The sequence below is a fragment of the Ptychodera flava genome, chromosome 14 (assembly GCF_041260155.1).
Source record: "Ptychodera flava strain L36383 chromosome 14, AS_Pfla_20210202, whole genome shotgun sequence".
Lineage (NCBI taxonomy): Eukaryota > Metazoa > Hemichordata > Enteropneusta > Ptychoderidae > Ptychodera > Ptychodera flava.
The window spans coordinates 17,964,009-17,985,645 of NC_091941.1; the positions used below are offsets into that span (position 1 = coordinate 17,964,009).

Sequence of the window (21,637 nt, forward strand, 5' to 3'; positions counted from 1 at the left end):
TAGAGAGTGTAAAGGTCATCACAAATGCGCAGTTGGATTCCGAAGTGCAAAATGGCGATGTTGTCGGTCGTCATCGTCCTGTTGGTCGCATCGGGATGTTTTTCATACCCAGAGCAAGGGATTTTCGAAGCAGTTTTAACAAAGGTTTGTGTGACACATTTGTCTTTTTCTTTATTATATTTGCGGTAAATATTTATTCTTTCAAAACATGTTTAAATTATTTGCCAAATTTGTGCGAAAACTGCTCGTGGCTAATCTCAATGAATGATGTGTAACCGGGAGAACCCAGGGTGATGATGTGGCTTGACAAGGGAGTGCTATCTGCCGTTACTCCTTCTGTGACAAAGAGCAACTCACGTTTGTACACTTTGCTTGTTTTTGCAGTAAGTGACAGCGTTTGCAGTCAAAACAAATGCGATCAAGTCAGTCTCTTCTAAATACCAGCCCGAAAAAACAAACTTTCATTTTGTAATGGTTTACACATAGCTGACGTCGGGCTGATGAGCGCAGAGTATGTTAGGCCAGGCGGAGGCCAGAGTGCAGATTTTAGTTTATTTTGTCATTCTTCTTTATTATCTTGTTCATATATACTTAAACACATTCATGTACTATTAACTCTTGCGAGGATCCATCGCTCAAACAGTAAGTAGTTTAGATACATAGTACAATACCATGATCCATAGAGGTGGCACTCAGTGTGCCACCTGCATTGTGGCCTATCATCAAAACAGTCCCTAACGGTGATCAGATATTTTCATGTTGACTTTTACTGTAAATATTCTGATACATAATGTCTTTGTAAATATTATTGTGTTGTGCAGCAGTTATGCTTATGCAGACTATTAAAATATCGTGGAAATGCTTGCCAACAAGTCATGACCTGTTTCTTGTACTTCAACCATTCTCACATTGTATCATTTAGGACTTCCTGTGACAATTATTATAATTATTTTAGGGAAGAAAACCTAAATAATTACGATATAAATTGAATGATATTTAAAAATCAGTAATGTCAAGGACTTTCCTAATTATTTATTAGTTTATTAAAAACCCCAACTAATTACAAGATAATTTGAATGATACTTAAAATTCAGTAATATCAAGGACTTTCTTAATCCTCTTTCTACCAGGCTCCATAGGCAATCCATAGAAATAAATACAACTTGGAAGAAAGGGAATTAATTTGACCAATGGTTTAATGTAAAATGTTCATGTATACGGGATTTGTAGAATGACACTGATCGCAATGTGTAAAAGGCAATCTCAAGAAAACTGAAAAGTGTAAGATTGAATAAATATGGGGGAAAAATTATTATGTATGTGAATTGGAATTTATATTTCATGCAGGATGAAGGGTAGGTTGACGAAAATGAGGAATCTGTGTTTGAGTATTGAATTTAACCCTTTCACCACCATGGTTTGTCCCAAATCCATTGTTTTCTATGGTAAAGTTGGACCTGTATACAGGGAACTGGGGGTTAAAGGGTTAAGCAGTGAAGAAAGAGTAAATCAGTTTTTGGTTTGAATGGGCCACAGGTAATTTAAATGTTACATTGGTGACATAAAAGCTCATCAGATACACAGCTGTTTGCATGTTCAAAAGAGCATGTCAAAATAGACATGTGTGCCACTTTATTTAATCAAAAACTCACTTACTAAAAGTAAAATATTTTTTTTGCAGTAAATTTTTATTCCTGGCTAAACATAATACCAAATGGATGCAGCATCAGAGCCATGGAATACTACAACCACAGATAATCAAATTTAATGTAAATTCACAGGTTGATGTCCTCACTGAGTGACTGAAATGTGATAATATTACAACAACTGTTGCATTTTGATGCTGCAGTACAGCAGCATTTACAATACTTATTACAATATTTATGATTATCATGTTATCATGGATGGTGTCGAGGCACTGATGATCTACAAAGACTTCACAGAGCAATCCCCATGAGATGTTAATCAGGAAAGGCTTCTTTTATCAGCTCAGAAAGTCCAAACACTATGTGACCACTAGTAGAAAGTATTTCAATCTGGGAAGTACAAAGCTGTGAAATACAAAAACTGATACTGCCAAGACTCTACAGATCGGATGAATGTCATCATTAGAGATGTGGTGTTAAATGTTTGTCACCTGTATATTGATGATTCGATCATTAATTCGTAATGTACTTGTGGAAGAGCTAAATGCACATCGTCCATAAAAATCATTGTAATAGGTTCCAATCCAAACATAAGCATGATGTGGAATCAAAACTGAATGGTAGTACACATAAAGTGTACTGCAATACAGTTGTCTAGGACTCTCCAGGGAAAGGCTAAGCCAGACAAAACATATATACTTCTTTGTAGCTCTGCATGGCAGGGCTGTGTGTTACCGGCGTTACACGGCCTCCGACCACAGCCCTGCAGACTGATATAGAAAGAACCGCTGGTCCACCTGCAGAAACACGGCGGGCAGTTTATCCGCCGAAAACAGCCGATTTTGAATCCAAAACTTGCATTGATCTTCGTTTTCGAGCACACCCACCTCGTCTGGGTACACGATGTGCCCAGCCGCGCTTGTAAACTTACGCAAAGCCTACTTTTGTGTCTCTATGCGAGGGAAGCGATCGTAACCGCCGCCATTGTTAATGTCATTCAACCCATGAGCACTCGGGCGAAAACCAGCCTTGCAGAGCTATACTTCCGTGATGTTATAGATAATGAATAGGTTTCCATTCTACTATTTCTAGCAAGGAGCCTTTCTGTAGTAACTAATTCTAAATTCCATAGGAAATTGGTACTCTAACTTTTAACCCAGTTACTATAAAGTTATCGTACATAATGTATCTGTAATACCCAGTTCAGTGCAACCATTTAATAAGAACAGGATTAGAACAGGAGTCTACCTGTGAAAAGATGCATGTGCAGCATGAAGTGTAACAAATGAGCAACATGTTTGGTGAATTTGCTGTTTTGCATTTATCGTTCCTAGAATAACGACAACTTGCAGTGATACCTATGCCTGTTTTTATGTATATATATATTATCATAAGCTGTGTATTGCCCAACATTTTGGCTATTGGTATATATCAATTACAGCATTCATAGAAGAGTTTTTCCACGGTAGATTTCAGTAGTTACATGAGACAGTACTTTTGTACAGTGATCTTATTCTTGTTACAACATGTTAATATTCCGGGAACATGGATAAAAAATCCTGAAAAGTCGTGTGATTTTTCAGTAACTCATGCAAGTCTAAATCCTAATGTTGATATAGGTGTATATGTATGTGTGTGTGTGTGTGTGTGTGTGTGTGTGTGTGTGTACCTCAAATCATTATCAATTTTATTGTAAAATATAGATGTCTTCTATACAATTCTGTGTTTGTACTTTGTGTGAGTGTTCAGGCGAAAAATATCCAGTCATTCTATCCTGTGTCAGCCTTCAATAATGTGCCGTTTGTGTATTTTTACACATTTTTAATGCATGCAAGTCATATTTCACAATGTTCTGCAATGAAGGATTGCTTTTGTAGAGCCGGCTTCGTGGATAGCAAAGTCCAGATTAAAAAATAAACCTATTACCTGTCAGAGTTTTGGACCATTAACCCTTTGAGTGCTGTAATTTTTCCCTACCTAAATTGTAGTGCAACATTTTATCAATTTTTAAGAATTTTTCTGTAATTGTTTTGAAAATTTTGGAGCGAAAGGACATAACTTATTTTGACTACAATTTTTTATCAAAATTTTGGGAAAATCTGAAAAGAAATTGTCTTGATCTTTACAAAATGTCTACATTATATTTTATTAAGGCGACAAAAGTTGACTTTGGCACTAAAAGGGTTAATATTACAAAATAAACCTTGTACCTGTAAGAATGAGTTTCCATCAGTTTTTTTGTACTGGGGAAAATGTATTTTGCTTTCAAGGAGAATGATTCATGTTTTCATAGATCCAACCACTTTTCCAGAGTAATGGTTTAATCTTGCAAAATCATTTTGTCAAATTCTTCCGATAATCATTCTGAATTGCTAACTTTAATATGCTGACTCTCATGCTGTCAGCATGGGTTTTACATTTATAGGTCTAGTTCCAACACAGAATACACCGGTAACACTGATTATTGAACCAAAGTGTAGTTGTGTATAGGTTACAGTTCTCCATAATAGTCTATTCAATAATTGTCTGAAGGTTTCAGATTTCATAATGCCCTGTAGGATGTCATTTGAGATTACTGTAGCAACCTCTCCTTGTAATAATTCACCTCTTGAATTGCTTATTGCTTAGCAATCATGGGTTATTATTGTATTCCAAACCTCCAGTGGCGTGTACATATCAAGGATATATTAGTTACTCAGCAACAGCAAAAAAATTCCTCCTGGCAAATGCGTTTACTATCAGAAATTCATCGTCAATATCACTGCCTTCTTGCCTGCTGGAAGCATGATAGCATTTTCATTTGTTGAATTAAAAAAAGCGTGCAAACTGGTGGAAGTTCTTCAGATTTTACCCCAAAATGAGGTGCGCTGCCTTGTGTGATTTGGGACGATAAAGTATATCAAAATATGATATCATATACCTGGCTATTCATGTGATTCAATTGAAAGCCAATGAATCCCATTGTGGATGTGATACTGACTGAATCATGACCCCAGGATGTGTTTCCTAAATCACATCTGATAGTGTCCAGTGTTTTCCACAGTGTAAAAAAATCAGCGGGACAGTCGCTTTACATAACAATACATAATTCGCATATCTTTTGTCCTGAAAATGTATTCTTGCATGGTGATTGCACATGAATAGAGTATTCCAAAACCAGAGACGTGGCCCACCCCTGAAAATGCCCTTGTGGAGAACCCTGGTATCACTTACTCTTCCACTGGAATGAGACTCTCCTTTCAAAACTCAGAACGGCCAATCTTGGTTTTAATTCTGTACATAACACATATCAATAACGGCAAATAAACTTTTGTGGTATTGTATGTCCCTGAAGAAACTTGAAAGTGCTTGGGGAAACAGATTAACCAATTGTAGAATTTACGTTTAACTCTTTTCAGGATAAGAGCTTTGTTGGTTTTCCAAAGAGCATGTTCAAGAAGAGTACAATCAAGCTGCAAGGTGAGTGAACCTGTTAGATTTTGTATGTAGCCAAGCAGTGCTTATAGAATTCCTACAACTGGAAGTGTACAATTGTGATGATGTTCTTCACAAGTTATGCTATGTAAATGCTACTATTAAAAGTGATCATTAATGGCAAATATTCATCATCATATAATATTAGCATCACAGAATGAATTGTCACCATATGACAGTAGCTGGATTAGCTCTGCCGTAATTTGTCCATGTTGTAATGATCTTCCAACAAGTCAGAATTATTTATAAATAAAATTACCCAGACACATGTCTATATAGATGGCTGTCTCTGTCTGTAACCAATGACCTAATGCTGAATTTATTGATCTCAATCCACCACCTATTTGAACCAGTGATACAGAAAATGACAAGAGCAGTTTTGAACATTTTATGACTATTTTTGCTCTGGTGTGTGTGAGTGTATGAAGCGCAAACACTGTAAATAATACAGCATGTTTGGTCTGGTCAACAATGATGCCACACATGTTGAATTGTGTTGAAGCAAAGATAAAAATAACCCCCACTCCCTCACATTGCAATTATTATTTCATCACAAAACCTTATTGTGATGTAAACTCAATTCCAAGGACATGTATTATTGTTAACTTCAGTCAGTGAAAGGCAGACTTTTTTAAATATTTGCCAAAACTATTGTCAGTTTTCTGTCAAATGTGCAGTTTGTCCCCATTTAATGCATTCAAGTGAGATTTGAAATTTGGATCATAGGTATGAATTCTGTAGAGAAAATTGATCAGTCTGTTTAGCATGTCAGACTTACCTATGTTATTGTGAGAGACTATGGATGTTAAGATACATAGAAACTTACTATGTTTTTGTCTGCGTTTTGAATGATGCAGTGTCATGCACTGGAAAGGAACAAGAGGGTAAAGGGTATAAGGTGGAGTGGATGCTGCGTTGGACACCATGCAGTGAAAACTACATGTATCTGACGGTAAGTTCTCACCACTGCAGTATGTTTAGCATTGTTTTATGTAAGGGGTGAAAACAACAGCAAAGTTTGTACAGTATAGCATTTACGTTGCCAAAGTGAGTTTGTGATAAGGTTGTACCGGATGAACACTTAGTCCCAACATCGCCATGATGGGAATCAGTGCTTCTCTGAGTGTGCCTCTCTTTATTGGTGAAAAAAATCAACCCAACAGATTATGTTTAATTTATACTACATCTTAGCATTGGGTCAGTATTCATTAGTCCTATCATGAATAGTTTACATGAGAAACGGCACTAAGCATTTGTTTTATTGAACAGTGAAAAAAGTAAAATTTATTCTCAATCTAATAGCATTGTGTTGGTTATGCTAATTTTATTGAAATCTGGGCATACTGGTTTATAGGAATCATGTATCATGAAATGTTGTAATTGGATTTCCCATCGCTTGACTCGCTGTTTCTAGAGACATTATATAGACCATCTGTGGCTGACAGAATTAGATGATTTTTTTTCTGCCATAAACAGTTCAGCACATACATTCTTTTGGGCAGAAGCTGACAACAAAGATACTACTCAAAAACAACTGTCATTGACGGCACTTCTCCAAAATCTACATTATCTATCGTGGTTGTCTGTAGGTTTAATAAAGTGTCATTGTTTATGATTCTAGTCATTAAGTTGGACATAGCATTGAAATAATATGCCGAAAGATTTACCTGGTAAATGGGGAGACAGGAGATTTCAAACTCCCATTTGCCTTCACAACCAGGCCACCATACATAGGTTTCCTGTGTACAGTAATTATAGTATTGTGCTTTGGCATCTCATTTGTGACTGAAATACAGGCATGTTATCACATGTCACATTTCTATGTTTCACAGAACTTTCTAAGAAGACATGATTCCAATAAATGCTAGAGACAGTCACACATGAATGTGCCATGTAGAACAGTTATTGGTTTTCTATATTTATGCGCCATTGAAGTCTCTCTGTATCTACTATTCAAACTGCATGTATGGTATTGTGGCATTACCATCTCTTGCTTTTTTCAGGAAGTTGTTGTAATGAATATTAATGGAAATTTTCCTTTTTTTTGGTTGTTATCTGCTGAATGAAAGCATTGCTGAATTGGTAGTAGTAGTTACAGTACTGTTTTCAAAGCACTTGTGTCCTTGCTCAAAACGCCAATTTTCAGCAACTTGCACATAAAAGATTTCCAGTTCTGTAGTGTGTTGGTTTACAAAGCTGAAGCTGTGTTTCTTCCCTATATGAAAATTATCATATTTGAGCGTTTTCCATCTTTAACCCTTTCACCAACATGGTCTGGCCCAATTCCCTTGTTGTCAATGGTGATTGTGGGCCAGATTACAGGGATTTGGGGGTGAACTTGTCAATAAATTACACACAAAAATCTTTTGTGCATTCTGTAAAATCCAACAAGTCATTGGAGATTGTGCTGTTTTACTTTCACTTGCAGGATGAAGCATATGAAGCGTATTTCAACAACCCATCACTGGTGACTGGCAATGAAGAAATAGCCAAGTATCAGAAGAGTGATATCACTAATGAAGGGATCTGTGGCACAGGAATTGTTATCCATGTAAGAAAAAAAATATTATCGCCATGCCATCACAGTGTTTTGTTTCCAGTATCAGTATTGTCATAGCGACTAGACATAAAGTATGCCACCATGTATCTGTCACTGCCCATCCTGTCGGTGGTGTACTTTGTGATTCTTTTTAACCATTCCTCACCATGGTTTGGCCCAAAGCCATTGTTATTGATGATGATTGTGGACCTGTTTACTGGAACTAACCAGATTAAGCAGGTTGAGGTTTGTTGAATGTCACAGTTTTGCATCTGACACCTTCAAAATTGTGAGAAATTCAGGTTAAAAGAGACTTCCAATACGACAAGTAATTTTGATATTTTATAGCACAGTTATCAGTATCTACTGGTAGCCTGCTTTTATAATACAAACATGCAAGTATTAATATTGCAGTCCTATGGGTTAAACCTGGAATTTGAATGGACCATGGTATAAACAATACCACATGCACAAAAACTTGCATAGAATATAGAAAGATGCATATTTCCATATGCATTTGTTCATGTTGGTTTGTTTGTACCACCATCACATAATCAATTGAGTGTGCTGAGTCTATAGAACTCTGTGTCATTTTTATTGCAGAGTAGAACCATTAATAGATGTTTTACAACAGTCATAAACATTGTCTGTGTTTCTGTTCATAAAAATCCCCATAAGATTATATCCAACTATATGAAATATCAAATTATTAGCTTTTGAAAACTTTCATAAACCATATGTGTGTATCTGTCCATCAAAATCCCTGGAAAATTTTATTGAACAATATGGACAGTCCAAAAATAGCACATGTGATAACACTAGCAGACATTCTGTATGTTTATTATAGCCCCTCAAAAAGTTCTTGGTAAGTCAGGGCTTAGATCCACATGTTCACAATATCGTTCCACATTGATACATACAATAGGTCATGATGATAAACCAAGTACAAGACATTTGAATCTCTTTTACAAGAAGCTGTTACCTACATTGAAGACACAGTAAAAGAAATCAATATTTATTTCCTGTGATCATTTTGAACTTTGCGTAACCAGATTAATCATATTGATTGAGGCAACTGTTAGCATTGACAGTAATGTCCCCATGCCTCCTATAGGATGAATCTGGCAGCAATCTGTTCGTGGTGAAGTCAGCACCGTAATCCAAGGCAATGCGACTGCATCCAACAAGGCCAAATCAGAAAAACCTGACAAGGAAGAGAACAAGGGCAAACAGAAACGTCAGGTATGTACACATCCATGCAGGCTATTTGTTTTAACCTTGTCACTGCTATGATTTGATTCACCCACATTGTTTTTGAAAGGTTTGATGGCCCCATGAACTAGATAATGGGGTGAAAAGGCTGTATCAATATGATGATCTCTCTACTGGGTGTAAAGTTGACTTGCCCCAAAATGACTCAAGGAATATACAGGTAGATCGTTTCCATTTGGATAATATACAACAGTTTTATGGACGATCATTCCTTTTAGCCAACTGTGTAGTATCTAAATATGGGATTATACGAGTGAAAACAATATGAAGTCGTGTAATACCTTTAGATTTCATCCAGGGTTTTATGGTGTTACATTTTTGATAATAAATACGCATTGGCCTGCAAGCTTTCAACTGTCAGCAGCTAAATGCCCTCCACATTCCTACCACCCGTACCTTCAAAACCTTTGTTTTGTTGGTAGGCTAAGGATGAGGAGGAGGGTGGTAAGGACAAGGCTGCAAATGAAGAAGAGACCGGCACCACTGCCAATAAAGTAGCTGAGGGAGGCACAACATCTGGCTTGCAAAGAACTACCAAAGCAACTGTTGACAAAAATGAGGTAAGCATAAGTGTGAGTTCAGTTTTTATATTCTGATTGTAATAAAGACAAGTTTGGAAAGGTTTTGCTGTAAACTTGACTGTTACAGATGATGCTTTCAGCTATTTTAAAATGTAGCAAAATAGCATGTGATACAGTTGTCACTACAGTTTGTTTAGGGAAATGTATTTGAAGTCAAGCTCCTATTTTGATGCCGATTTCAAAGTTTACTATCATGCCTAAATGTGCCAGAGTTCAGGGCCGGTAAGCATCTGGAATGGTTGAACCATTTAGGAAAATTTGTTCCATATTATCAACTTATAGGGTACACTTCAAGGTTAGGTCAGAGCCAGGGTCATAATTGTATGAATGTAAAATTTTGTAGCATGCTTTTGGAATGTAAGTATTATTAATATACATCTGCATCTGTAACCTAAGGATTTTCGTCGTACTGTAAGTTCGGCTGACTCGCAGCGTGTTTACAAGGTTATATCTGATTGGTCGATTGTCACTATTCACAGCAACTTAGGGAGTTTATTTGTATTATTTCATTATAACGGTACGATTCTGCCACCAATTGGATACAGCTTCGAAATCGCTGCGAGTCGGCCCTGTAAGTTTCAGTATCAGAGGACACTGAGTCCAATATAACTTTGATGCAGAGTACAAAACTTTAGGTGTCATTGGATGCATTTGACCTTTTACCTCATAAAACCTTTAGGTCAACACAAGGCAAAACAAAAGATATAGATTTTATTCAAAAAATGTACAAGTAAACATTCAGTAGATCATGCAGTGAATAATGGTCTGTCCAAAACCTGTGAATTTGAGTGAAATTGTACTACTGAACTACAATTTCTACCACGTGCACAGTTTGAAGTTTTGTTCTGTGTGCTTAGCAGACACACTGAATGTATTCCCATTCTGCTCATGATCACACAACGCAGTGTGCAATGGGCATCCTCAGAACGCAATAGTACCTCCACTGCAAGATGTACCTGGACATAAATTGTGGTATTTGTGAATAACCTTATATTGAAGACAGAGTGGATATTCATGAGGGAGTCTGAACAAAATAAATAATTGACAGGTACCTCAATCACACATTGAGTGGCCCTAAAGCTATTCACAACTTTAGTTGCTGGCATTTATACTATGATATCTCAGTGCCTAGCATCAACAATTCTTTTCCGTTTGTCAAATTTTTCAGAAAAAGAGTCACGTCGTTGCTACTACCTGGGAAGATGGAATGTATCTCTTCATTGTGCATGTCAGCTCAGAGGGCGACTCGGATCTTGAAGTAAACGGTATACATAGGCTTATATGCATTGTAGTACTAGATGATTGTCATGTGTCTTGCCCATTAGTTTCCACACAGTATGTGATGAGAGCATGTGTTCAAGATGTGTGCAAAAATCTGTGTTCTCTGTGCATGGAGACAACATTTTATGACTGCAGATTATTGATTCATAATGGATCAGTTTTTCAGATATACAGCAGATCAATATCATCAGCTATTGTTGTTTTGTATTAAATACACAATAATGTACCCCTCCAGGCTCATAATGGACAAAGGCAAACTTTGCACGACATAATGTACGAGGCGAAGCCGAGTATATTATGGAGTGCAAAGTTTGCTTGAGTCCATTATGGGCCGGAAGGGGATGCATTATTGCTATTATTTTATAGTTTTGGCAATGCCAGTGAATTTGTAGTTGTAGAAAACGAATAAAAAAGGAATTTTAACTGAGTTTGAAGCCAGTGAGCGTCGTCCAGCATGATCGGCCCTGACTCTGTACATATTACATGCACTCCACACTGCACTGCACAGTGCACTGCACGCACGTTCATCAGCACAAAAAATGACCAGCACTTTCACGGTTCATTTTGAATTGAAAAACGATGTATTTTCGAAGGAAATGAAAAGTAACTGCATCCCTACCGTCTATATCAAACTTGAAACATCACCTGTAAATATCATGCCATTCAAAAATCGACACGGTGAAATGCCAGAGATGAAGAAAACGGAATGTTCATGCATCGACATCAGTATGATCAGCGAGCTGCATGCCATGGTATCAGCTGATCAATACGATCATTATTATGTCGCTAGTAGTACAGCATTCATTGCAAACGATATCAACAGAGTTCAACATTGTTATTCAAATATTTATATTTCAATAATAATTGTGTCTATAAATTTAATTTTCGATGGCTTCTTGAGAAGAGCTATTTTATTTCGGCGAACGACAGAACTTGACGTAAACGGGTGCTTGAAACGTACAGTTGACAAACATTACTAGAGGGTTTCGGTACCGTCGCGATATCGAGAACAAGGCAAGGTAAAATCACAGACATGGAGAAAAAACGATGAATGAAAGTTGTCTCCGATTACAGTCAGTGCATCAGAATTAGGTGGCCGAGATGTTAGATCAACGGAGAGTCCACGGTCGTCATGATTGTTGGTAGTAGCTGACCTTGGACCGAGACTTTGAATGGCTCCGTAGTAATTTCCGTAGACACTTCCGGTCAAGGTTGATGACAGCAAGCTGCCGTTGTTGGCCCGTTTACGGCTGGTTCGAGTAGCCTTTCACGCTTGCATCGTTTACATGGCCACTGACATACATAATATGCCATGTGTCAAACCCAGTATCGTCTAGGAGTTTGCAAACGTACTGAGTTCTGTTTCACCTATACGGCAACGAAGTGAACCATGTTGTAAACAAACGTAGTAGTACAACCAGCGTATCGGACGGGGACTGCATGCTGAGCGCCAGCCAGACAGACGGCAAGTGCGTGCGTGAGGACTCAAAAAATGTAATAAATCGTACAGTAAGACATTATTATCAATATTGTGAACCATTGTCAAGATTTATAGTTTTGTGTATTACATGGTTTATCCGATATTTCCCCTCCTTTTAAATGCGCAGTCCTTTTTTCGTTTTCCAAAAAAAACTTGCTCGCTGTGGGGCCGCAATGCTGAATAATGGAATACATTATCAGTAATAATGTATGGATATGACGTCACAAAATTCACTGGTATTGACAAAGCTATAATATAATACACAATAATGTACCCCTCCAGGCTCAAAGTGGACAAAAGAAAACTTTGAACAACATAATGTTTAAGGCAAAGCTGACAAAATTATGGAGTTCAAAGTTTGCTTGAGTTCATTATGGGCAGGTAGGTGTACATTATTGCTATTATTCTAGAGTTTTGGCAATGCCAGAGAATTTGTAGATGTAGAAAACGTCCAGGGCCACAATGTGGAATAATCAGACACATTATCAGTAATAACCTGGGGGGGTGTGATGTTACAAAATTCACTAGCATTGACAAGGCTGTAGTATAATATCTAATAATAAATGTTAAAAGACTGTTACTTTTTGTCATTGCTTGACACAGAGACATTGGATTGTGTAGCTCACCTTTTCTTGTGAATTTTAATTCCGAGTGATATTACTTTTTTCTCTTTCAGTTCATGTGGAAATGTCATCTAGCATTGGATATATATCAGCTGTAGATTATCCCTTACTGATTGTAAGTAGCAGATATTCTGTGCAAAGACCATATTCAGTGACCGGAAAACCAACGATCTGAATGAATTGATTCCATTCTGGTTACCTCAAAATAAATATCATGACCATCCCAAATTATCTTCCATTGCCGACTTTAAATTTTGTCAACGGAAAGTGTGTCACTTCTTTGCATGTATATCATTTATAATTGATTGACCGGTAAAACCAACATATAATCAGGGATAATGGTTAAAGCCTGCCTGATTCAAGATGTGGTTATCTTGATGACAAGAATTTTACGTTTTTTTTGCGTTTTTTTGTTGTCACAGTTGAGAAATGAAATATTTTTTAGATGCACATCATCCTGCAAGGAATAAAATAAATATTAAACCATGATTCAACTTCACCGATTCTAAAAATTTCACAATAAATTCCAGATCTGTTAAAATTCAATGTGTTATTTTATTGTAAAGCGAAAACTTGAGAGGTATACCTGGCGTTTGTGCAATTTGATTGATGGCATCTGTTTCTATATTGTTTATCTCAGTTCTATGGTGTGATGTGCATCGTATACTGTCTGTATTCCTTGATGTGGCTGTGCTGCTCCGCCTGCCAGTGGAGAGATCTACTCCGAATTCAGTTCTGGATTGGTGGCGTCATTCTTTTGGGTAAGTCAGCCAGGGCAGCAGGTGGAATCATCAGCTGCACCACAAAGAGCATGTGAAATAAAGACATACTTTATGGTTCTTCTGCCCATTGGTTTGGCAAAACAGGATTATTTCATAGTGGTCCCAGATTCGTCATTGTATTGACAAAAAAACTCAAATTGCTTGGTTGCAGTCATATGCAGCAAGCTGTTGCTCCTGTTTATAGTTCAGTTTTGACAGTGTTTTTTTGCCCCATGAGGAAACCCATATCTGTCTCCTGAAATGTTGACAAATTTCTTGTCCCCCCTTCTGGACAAAATGGTGTTTCACATCTGTTAATCAAGCATTGTTCAAGAACTCATCACTTCATTTCTGTTTTGCCAAATAGAAATGTTCAGCAGAAACAAGATTCCAAGCTGCTTGAAAAGACACTCAAGCACTCAAACACTGTAAATGAATTATTCACAACAATAATCACTAAATTGATATTTTAGTTGTATATTTTCTACGATTACTGGATTGTCTCAGAATTATCATATCAAAGAGTATGAACATTATCAACAGACAGAAGCTAACCCTGAATGTTTTGTTTGTATTCATCCTGTAGGATTGTTGGAAAAAGCAGTTTTCTATGGTGAATACCAGCATATCAATTCCAATGGCGTGTCAGTGAGTGGTGCAGTGGTGTTTGCTGAGTTAGTCTCCTGTCTCAAGAGAACCCTTGCCAGGATGTTAGTCATCATTGTCAGCTTAGGATTTGGAATCGTCAAGTGAGTCAGAAATAAAACATCTGTCGTTATGGAATGTGGGTAATTAAAACACTTACTAGGGAAAGCGAAACAAAACTCATCACCTTTGACCCCAGGCCCATTCCCTTGAACGAAACTTTTGCAGAGTGATGATCCTGTGATGGAGTTTGGTTTGATCCATCTGCAAACACAATAACTTGCTGAAATAGTGTTGAAAGTTATGTTGAAGTAGTGTTGAAAGTTATGCTGAAATAGACTGTTGAAGTTTTGCTGAAATAGACTTGAAAGATATACTGAAATAGACTGTTGAAAGTTACGCTGAAATAGACTGTTGAAAGTTATGCCGAAATAGACTCTTGAACGTTCAACTGCCGACAGGCTTTTGAACAACAAACATTTCAACATATTAAAAAAAAACAAAATGTGAACGGTGATTTGGTGATAGTGTTTTCATGGTATGAATTTGCTCACAATAATCCAAATAGAGCTGAACCGCATTCTTATAATAGCAAGGAGTGTCATTTGTCGTGTGCAGGTTAATTATGCCCAGCCCCCTGGTCATTTGTTCAGGATTGATTTTCATTTAGGAAACAGAAGAATTGACAATGTGTTAAAAAGTTTGTCAGTGAAAGTGACGTCATTTGTCAGAGTCTATGTGAATTTTTTTATTTTGAATATGGATAAACGATCTTCAATTATCTTATCTTGCTCAAGAGCTACTGATGGTAAGAAATGAAGGAAGAAAACATTTGTCATAAATTTATCATTTAATTTTGTTTTACAGACCACGATTGGGGCCGATGCTTCACAGAGTTCTTGGTGTTGGAGCTTTATACTTTATTTTAGGAGCAATAGAAGGATGTCTCCGGTCTTTGAGGGTAAGTCAAGATGTACAAAATTGATCCTGGCTACTGTCTCATGTCGTATTACGGGAAAAATAAATTTAGGAAAAGAAATAGGAAAATATTTTTTATCGTAATTAGGAATCATTTCCGTTTATTCAAGAACAAAGCAGGAATAATATTGGCATAGCCTGAAAGTGAATGTCTCAAGTATAAATAATTTCCATTTTTAACTTTTTAAAACTTGACCAAAAGCTACTGAAAAGTTCACCAAGAAAGGAATCTATGAGATAGTCTAGTTGTTTGTATGATTTATTTTGTTACGTTGACTGAACCTGAATGCTCTTCTCTGTTCACACAGCCTAAACAGGATCCTTCCAAGCAGGCTTTGTTAGCTAGCATACCATTGGCTGTTCTTGACGCTGCTATCTGCTGGTGGATATCCTTTATTACATGTTGTTCATGTGTATGCATTTGTGTATGCCTGTGTTTTGTGCCGGGTTTAGTGTCACAGAACTCGGGTGTATATTTGTACTCCATTTGTTTTCATCAGATTGGACGCATTTTATCATCAAGGGGGTATGTATGGTCATGATGTTTAGTTAATTGAAATTTGATTGTATACCAGATAACCAACTTGTTGAGTGTGACTGACTTTTTTTGTTGGCTAGTGATTCAAACAGCGTCCAAACCAAACTAGAAAATGATAGGCAAATTGTGCAATTGGGCCAAATTATCTTTGGAATTGAGATAGAGTGTGCCAGTATTTGCTATCGTATATGGGAGTTTCAGAGAGACATTCTTGATTAAGACGTCTGTGCACATAGAGAAGTACATTATACCAATCTGACTTCCAAGACTCGTGTGTGTTTCCTTAACCATTGTTACATCTTCACCAGTCTGGTGCAGACCACAAGAACCTTACGCCTGCGTCGCAATGTAGTTAAATTATCTTTGTACAGACATTTCACCAACACGCTCATATTCTGCGTTATTGCCGCACTGGTGTTCATGGTGTGGTCGATAAAAGCACACAGGTTTACAGATTGCCTCACAGTAAGTTACCCTTCCACATATATATAGCTTTGGCATTGCATTGGAGCAATGTAGTGCAACCTGAAGATATATTTGGACAAAATCTAATGTACACTTTGATCATATGTGATAGAACTAAGCTGTTTATCTTCACAAGTACTTATTGTCTTGGGCGAGGAGTGTTCTTGTGTGATGTATTGAAAATCTGATTGCATATTGGTCTTATATGTCTTTTTGCTTATACATATTCAATGTAGACAAACACAGTACAGATGTTTACAAAATTCATTACCATGATGATGTACAATCTCTTTATCTCCCTTTGCAAAGTTGTAATATAGTAATAATTGTGAATATCCTTAACTATACCAGCTATGTTGGAAAGAAATCCTTATGATTGGTTCCCAGGCATATGAAAGATTATTTTATCTCGTCTGCCACATTCACAAATTTGAGAGTTGTACAGACAAATATGTTCACATTTCAAGAAAAACAAGCCCTCTAGGTTTAAGATAGCAACACAGGTAATGTGAGATGTGTTGTCTCTCCTCTGTAGGACTGGAAAGAGTTGTGGATAGATGAGGCATACTGGCATTTACTGTTTGTAATTGTGCTGTTGGTGATCACCATCTTGTGGCGTCCCACGGCAAACAACCAGAGATATGCCTTCTCTCCGCTGACTGACATGGGAGATGAAGAAGAGGATGAAGAAAGCAAAGAACCCATGATGAATGATGCATTTGGTATGTGGTCCCTCATCTACTATTTCTTTTCTGACATTTTCTCTATTATTTAAACAAACAATAAAAAGACCGTGTAGATGTGTATTTTCATTCTTGTGAATCGTTACTTGGCGTAATCATACCGTAGCATTGTTCACTGTTATGTTGTACTGTGCTGTATCATGTAGACTGAGGCTATACAGTGCAGTGTCTGAAGTAAGAAATCAGTAATCATTCCTCAGAACTGTATGTCTGAAACTGCCATATCCTCTTTTGAAGTGACTTACTTTGAACATCTCGTTCCTCTGATGAAATGTGTGTGATCAATTTCTGTACTGACAGGGTATTCTCAAAAGAATGTAAACAAGGGAGTTCATACGAGTGATTGTCACGCTTGCATCTTAACTCTCTTTGAACCAGTGCGTAACAACATCTGCCATATCAATTTCCAGTGTTGTGTTGTCAAGTGATGAGTGTACACAGCACTGAGTGCTAATGACAATTTTCCACAGGAAGGCATAAACTGTGTATTTCTTTACATATGAGGCCTGTCTGTCATGAAGACTGTCACTGTAAAATTCCCATGGATGTACTTACTACTATACTAGCTGTACATAAACATCTTTACTATTTCTGTTGGTTCACCATGCAGAGGGTATGAAAATGAGAGGTGTTGGTGGTAAGAGTAACGGTTCACCCAGGGCACATACCACACCAGACAGCAAAGCTGAGGCAGATTTGAAATGGGTAGAAGAACACATTCCACAGTCAGTAGCCGACGCGTAAGTGCAAGCTTCTTACAATCAGACCTCAGGATATATCAGTAGAGCCCCCTCCCAGGATGTTTCAAATGCTTCAGTGCCAACGTGCCGCCTTTAGAGATATTTTCTCTCAATCTTTAAATTCTTTCATTTCTATAAAACCTTGCCATCATTGAGTTCTTCCGTTGATATAAATCACAGTTTTTATGTGCCTTGTAGATTATCCCGTGGAGCAAGCTAATTCAAATATGGTCAATTTCATTTTGTTTGCTGAAATATTTTAGAAGTAACCATTGGCTTATTTGACATCCCTTCATCTCATGATGTACTAAATGGTGGCATTTGGTAACTCGTACAGTTCACCCCAATACACATATACTCAGACACCCCAACTCAGCAAAACCCTCCCTATTAGCAGTATAGGTGTCCGACCATGGCTATCAAAACAATCAGGTGAAACCAAACTGGCAGTAAATGGTTTGAAATGCACATGGTTTCAGTAAGCGGTGTTTGTTCAAGAAAACCTGTTTTTTAAATCCACATATATGCTTAACCCTTTGAGCGCCACAGTCAATTTTTGTCGCCTTTATAAAATATACCCCTGTCAATTTTTTTCAGATTTGTGCCAAATTTTGGTAAAAAAACTAGCCAATGAAATGTGATGTCCATTTGGTCCAAAATTATCAAAAGAGGCAAAAAGAATTCATAAAAATTGGTAAAATGTTGCTGTAAAATTTTTGCGGGAAAATTACAGACTGTCATATTCAAGTTGCCAGTGTCACTCAACCCTATGATTCAAGTCCACTTTCCGTACCTCAGAGCTGCCCTCCTAACAAGGTGTCACTGCAATTACTTTTCAGAGCCCTACCCAGCCTGCTTGATTCAGATGAAGAGATCATGACAACAAAATTTGAAATGAATAAGATGGAATAGTGAAGACGCTTTACCTTGGCTGTTGTTCAACAGTGATTGAGTATTTTACTCACTCTACCCATTTTTTTCTCTTCTTCTTTCTTTTGGGACTCCATATTCCCATACGTTGGTTTTTATTTTGAAATACCAAACTTTCAGAGTCTCGTTTCTACCAATATTTGGTGTTGATAGCAATTTTTCTGTCATCTCGAAAGCTTTTGAAACCACCATGACACGTTACAACCCAAGCTGGGAAATCGAGTTATCAACACACAGGTCTCCATTCCCCTGTTTGGGTGGTAATGTATGTTTTTTTGTTGGGAGTCATTTTGTAAAAAAATATGTACAATTTGATAGGGGAACTTTTAGTCTTTGATTCAGGCAAGTGAAATTGATAATGTATGCTGTAGATGATACATCTCCTTTAAAGTGATTGGTTTGCTGTATGGAAAAAAAAACCAATTCTTTCATATTATTTATTGTTATCATCCAGACAAGGTGATATCATCCCAGGTCTCACTTCCTTGTCATTGTGAAATTTCTGTTTTTGGGAAAAAGTGCAGAATTGTGATCGTTACTGAATTGTACTCACTGAATCGCCAAGTCATGTAGATAATGAACGCTTTTTGACAGTATCATCATTGAAGAATTTGGTAAAAATAATTACGTAATCAGGGTTTACTGTCTGTACATATGCACTTGTCCTTGCTAGTTGTCATGGTTTCTCGGTTGACTTAGTATCTGAGTTGAAAGTCAAGATTTTCAAATAGCAAGATGGTTGAAACACAACCGTAGCTCTCTTTAATATTTTACTTTACAATGGAAGAAAAAAATGGTGCAATCATTTAACCTTTGTTCATTATTCTCTTTTTCAAAACTATTTTTAAATTGAAGCAGTAGTGTCTTACTGGGTGGGTAGATCGTGAATCGACTTGGAAAATAAAACGGCAATAGAATTCTGTGAATTTCATTTTGAGGTGAAATCACAGCGTCTGGTACTGTGGTACTGTAACTCTATCTCAGGAGACATAATGGTGATAAAAAGGTATGAAAGGCCCATGTCTTGGTATAACTGATATTGTGCAGACTTACTGCTCACAAAAGGTCAGACATTAGACTCGGATTTATCAACACTTCAATAAAAATAGAGCATTAGAATTGAATCTTTCAATGCAAGTTATCCAAGATGGTGTTTTGAAAGGCAAGGCCTACAGAGGAAATATAACCACGCAACTTGTAGTATTCAGTTTTGACCTTTGAACTTAATCAGCTACTTGATTGCAGCACAAACAAAGCTGTGCATATACATGCGTGCATATGTTCCTCTGCAGTGTCTTTGTTTTCTGCTGCTTCTACTTTTGTGGGTTTAAGTCAGGCCTTTTATCAAAATGTTTTAATATGTTTGAAAAGGAAAAAAAAGAAAACATATCTTTGTAGACGAGATTGGACGGGATTGATGTGATGATGATAAAAGTGACACAGGGCGGTCACTGTCAGTGTAAATTTTGAACAAAGTTGTCTTTCCAATTTATGGTTAAGTAGAAAGTTCTAATTTTTTGAGATTGTATATGAAACTTTGTATGCATGGATACGGACAGCACATTAGTCAGAGAAATTACATGTCAGATCTCAAGCAAAAAAAGCTATCCCATGGTTATAATAAAAATGTAATGAATTTTGACTGTGACATTTTATCTTTTTAAGTTTGAAATCTTGTTTTTTTTAAGGTTATCTGGCATTTCTGTTGAGATTTTTGCATGTCTATCCATTGAGATAAGATTGATTACTTAGAAGCCAATATCCTATGTGTATCACTAGCATCCAGAATGAATTCAAAGGACTTGCTGTAGTGATACACCTGAACCACATATACTTATATTTGCAGTGTCTCTGGACATTCTTCCATGGTGCATGGAACGTTTTGGTAACAAATTTTAGAGAGCTTTTCAAATTTTCTTTCTTGGCCCCTTTTACTGTTTGTATATTGTCTAACCCATTCACCTCCATTTTCTTGTGTTGAGGCCCAACTTTGCCAAAATTCGCAATAAGATCAGGCCAAACTCAGTGGTAAAAAGATGAACCCCATTGCCTTCCATATGATGGTAAGACCTTTGGCACAGGGATTTTTTTTGCGTAGATCTACATGTATAGTTTATAGCAGCATGAGAATTTTTATATCTTCAAATGGATAGTTCCGGACGGAATAAACCTATCATTGCCCAGTCTGTGCTCATAGTACCTAACCTGAGATACACAGACCCACCATGGGTTCGCCAGGCCAGCCTGCTTAACCCTTTCATCACCATGGTTTGTTCCAAATCCATTGTTTTCTATGGTAAAGTTGGACCTGTACACAGGGAACTGGGGGTGAAAGGGTTAAACATGGCTAGCTATTTATAATTTGAACCCACCATAGCAAAATGATGGCTTTATATTCAATATGACAGGACACCATCACGATGATGTACAGAGATTTTCCTTCCGAGATATGTATTTAAATAATTTGACAGTGCATGTACCTTTTTTTTCCCCAAGTCACCTTACTGGTTTGATTTACTGCAAATAAAAATATTATGTGATCTTTTCCAGTAGTATCAAAGATTCTTCTTTCAGATGTTAACCATAGCTCACCAAAATTTCAGAAATTCTGTTTTCAAGTCGTGTAGAGCTATTTGTGCATTGTCACACAACATGTATTTCTGCGTGTTTGTCTAAGTGAAGGGGTGGCTGTCTGAATACCCAACTATTGTTTGCGTGTGGATTTGAGTCACATTTTGGCGTTTTAAGCTTTCTGGCATGAGGATGTCGTTGCATTTAAGTTCAAAGACAAATAGTTAAGGGAAAAAAATGATAATTTGACAAAATGCAAAAGGTGGCTGACTTTTTACAACGCTGTACAAATACCAAAGGGTTCAAAAAGATGATTTTATAAAGTGTAAAAGTGGTTTGGTGAACGTTGTGAAGTGCCATGCTCTGCATA

General features: G+C 37.1%; 1 protein-coding gene across 1 annotated transcript; it reads left to right on the forward strand.

The window, feature by feature from the left end:
• The first annotated feature begins 51 nt into the window (after positions 1 to 51).
• Positions 52 to 21,241, forward strand: LOC139150613 (transmembrane protein 87A-like). Its single transcript, XM_070723049.1, has 16 exons — positions 52 to 144; positions 5,045 to 5,105; positions 5,978 to 6,072; positions 7,549 to 7,671; positions 8,779 to 8,901; positions 9,354 to 9,491; positions 10,681 to 10,777; positions 12,950 to 13,011; positions 13,537 to 13,657; positions 14,244 to 14,406; positions 15,170 to 15,263; positions 15,589 to 15,666; positions 16,116 to 16,283; positions 16,819 to 17,005; positions 17,637 to 17,766; positions 18,606 to 21,241. The coding sequence occupies exons 1-16, from the start codon at positions 52 to 54 to the stop codon at positions 18,676 to 18,678; spliced, it is 1,806 nt and encodes a 601-aa protein (XP_070579150.1). The 3' UTR covers positions 18,679 to 21,241.
• Positions 21,242 to 21,637: the final 396 nt, after the last annotated feature.

Excerpts from the sequence above, each read along its gene's own strand:
- LOC139150613 (XM_070723049.1), top strand. The coding sequence starts at position 52 with ATGGCGATGTTGTCGGTCGTCATCGTCCTGTTGGTCGCATCGGGATGT. Across the intron at positions 6,073-7,548 it reads AAAACTACATGTATCTGACG|GATGAAGCATATGAAGCGTA; the intron begins GTAAGTTCTCAC and ends TTTCACTTGCAG. Across the intron at positions 15,667-16,115 it reads ACGCTGCTATCTGCTGGTGG|ATCTTCACCAGTCTGGTGCA; the intron begins ATATCCTTTATT and ends AACCATTGTTAC.